At 36.5% G+C, this 2,000-nt stretch overlaps 1 protein-coding gene across 1 annotated transcript; it reads right to left on the bottom strand.

Moving 5' to 3' along the window:
- Positions 1-296: 296 nt before the first annotated feature.
- Positions 297-1,527, bottom strand: LOC147552760 (uncharacterized). The gene is made up of 2 exons (XM_086665067.1): positions 640-1,527; positions 297-334 (listed from the first exon to the last, which is right to left on the bottom strand). The coding sequence occupies exons 1-2, from the start codon at positions 1,493-1,495 to the stop codon at positions 297-299; spliced, it is 894 nt and encodes a 297-aa protein (XP_086521193.1). The 5' UTR covers positions 1,496-1,527.
- Positions 1,528-2,000: the final 473 nt, after the last annotated feature.

Genomic DNA, 2,000 nt, shown 5'->3' on the forward strand with positions numbered 1-2,000 from the left:
CATCAGAATATATAACCATGAAAGGAGATGGACTTTTATTCAAACTCAATGGAAACGAAGTACGGTGACTTTTTGCTAGTTCACATACTTCACAATGAAAACTAGAAACATCGAATTTCATAAATAAACTCGGAAATAATTTTTTTAAATAACCAAAAGAAGTGTGTCCCAAACGCCGATGCCATAACCAAATTTCTGATTTATTCTTCTCCCCCTCAGACCCTTGCGCTACTAGAGCTTGCCGCAATTTGTCGCAATCATTAGACTGCAAGTCTAAGTAATATAACTGTCCGCGCTTAATACCACAACCAATCGTCTGTCTGGTTTGGATGTCCTTAAACACACAAAAATCAGGCCAAAAAATTACAACACAAGATAAAGCTTTAGTTATTTGAGAGACCGACAAAAGATTATAATCTAATGATGGAACAACTAAGACAGAATCTAAATGTAAAGTGTCGGTGAGATTTAAAGACCCTTCCCCAGTAACTGGGGTTGTGTTACCGTTAGCTGTGGAAACAAGTTTTTGTGAGGATTGTCCAACTAATGACACCTGTCTTGAATCATAAGTCATATGATTTGTTGCACCAGAATCAATTATCCATGTACTATCTTTAACAGATGCAGAAAAAACCTTACCATCACTTTCTGTAGCAGCCACTAAAGCGGAAGCGTTTGCAGCAAAATTATCCTTTATATTAGCAACAGCTGCTGTTGAGACCTGTTTGTGATCCTTCTTCTTCTGATCGCGGGTGTGCTCCCACCATTCTGGATATCCTACAAGTTCAAAACAGCGGTCTTTTGTATGACCAATTTTATTACAGTTATGACACTTTAATTTTGTTTTATCAACAATAGTGTTCATCTTAGCCTTGGATCTATCTTGCCAGTTTTGTCGTTGACGAGCTACCATGGCTGATGTGTCAGAATCTCCTTTTAAAGTAGCATGACGTACTGCTTCTCGTCGAACTAAAGCATAACAATCTTCTAAATCAGGAATTGGATCTTTACGTAGAATTTCTCCTTGAATTTGTTCGAAATCACCATCTAGCCCAGCAAGAAAGATGTGTACTCGTAGTCGTTCAGTTGATTTTCGATATGCTTCAATGTCATCAAGATCTTTCATAACTACCTTATCTCGATGATCTAATTCACGAAAAATCTCAGTTATCTCCCCGTAGTATTCAGAAAGAGACTTCCCACTTTGTCTTGCAGCAAATGCTCTTTTATTCAGACTAAATACTTGGAGTTCATCACTTCCATCATAAAAGGCCCTTGATAATGCACTCCATATTTCTTGGGCGGTGGGTAAGCGTATGTAGCGTTTCATGATTTCAGGAGTCATAGACATTAATAACCATCTCTTCACTTTCTGATTTTCGGCATACCATTTCTCATAGCCATCATCTGATTCTGAGGGTGGCTTTGTCTTTCCTCGTATGAATGATAATTTTTCTCTTTCGGCGAGATGCATCTCCATTAATTGGGACCACATATCATAATTAGATTCAGTAAGAATGATTCCTGCATTAAATATACTTTCTGAATGCACCATGATTGGAACTGATTTTGTTCCAGATGAGTCAATACCTTTTCCACTCATTTTTTTTATAACACTTCAGATTTGAATTGTATAGTAAATCAGAACAAGAGGGTAAATAAAGAACCTCTACACAAGATGAGAGAGGTTAAAAAAAAAAGGAGCTTAATAATCTTAGAGAGAGAAAGAAAATACCCTACTTTTAATGGAGGTTGTAGACGTAATACTTCTAATCCAATACCCAACTCTTTCTTTTGAATCCCAATTTCAGGACTTGTTATTGCTCTGGAAAATTCAGAGTGCTCAAATAAAATTGTAAGACAAGATTTCTTCTTGTTTCCCGCTGTACTAATTGAAGAAAAATAAATCTTTTCCTCCTCTTCTTATGAACGAACTCATAGCTCTGGTACCAAGTTGAAAATGGTGATGAATAACTTTTCTTTTATTTCTTATTCATACT

This window comes from Eschscholzia californica, unplaced genomic scaffold (assembly GCF_041429995.1).
Source record: "Eschscholzia californica isolate CP2 unplaced genomic scaffold, dmEscCali1.0.p SCAF_3, whole genome shotgun sequence".
In the NCBI taxonomy this organism is placed as follows: Eukaryota; Viridiplantae; Streptophyta; class Magnoliopsida; order Ranunculales; family Papaveraceae; genus Eschscholzia; species Eschscholzia californica.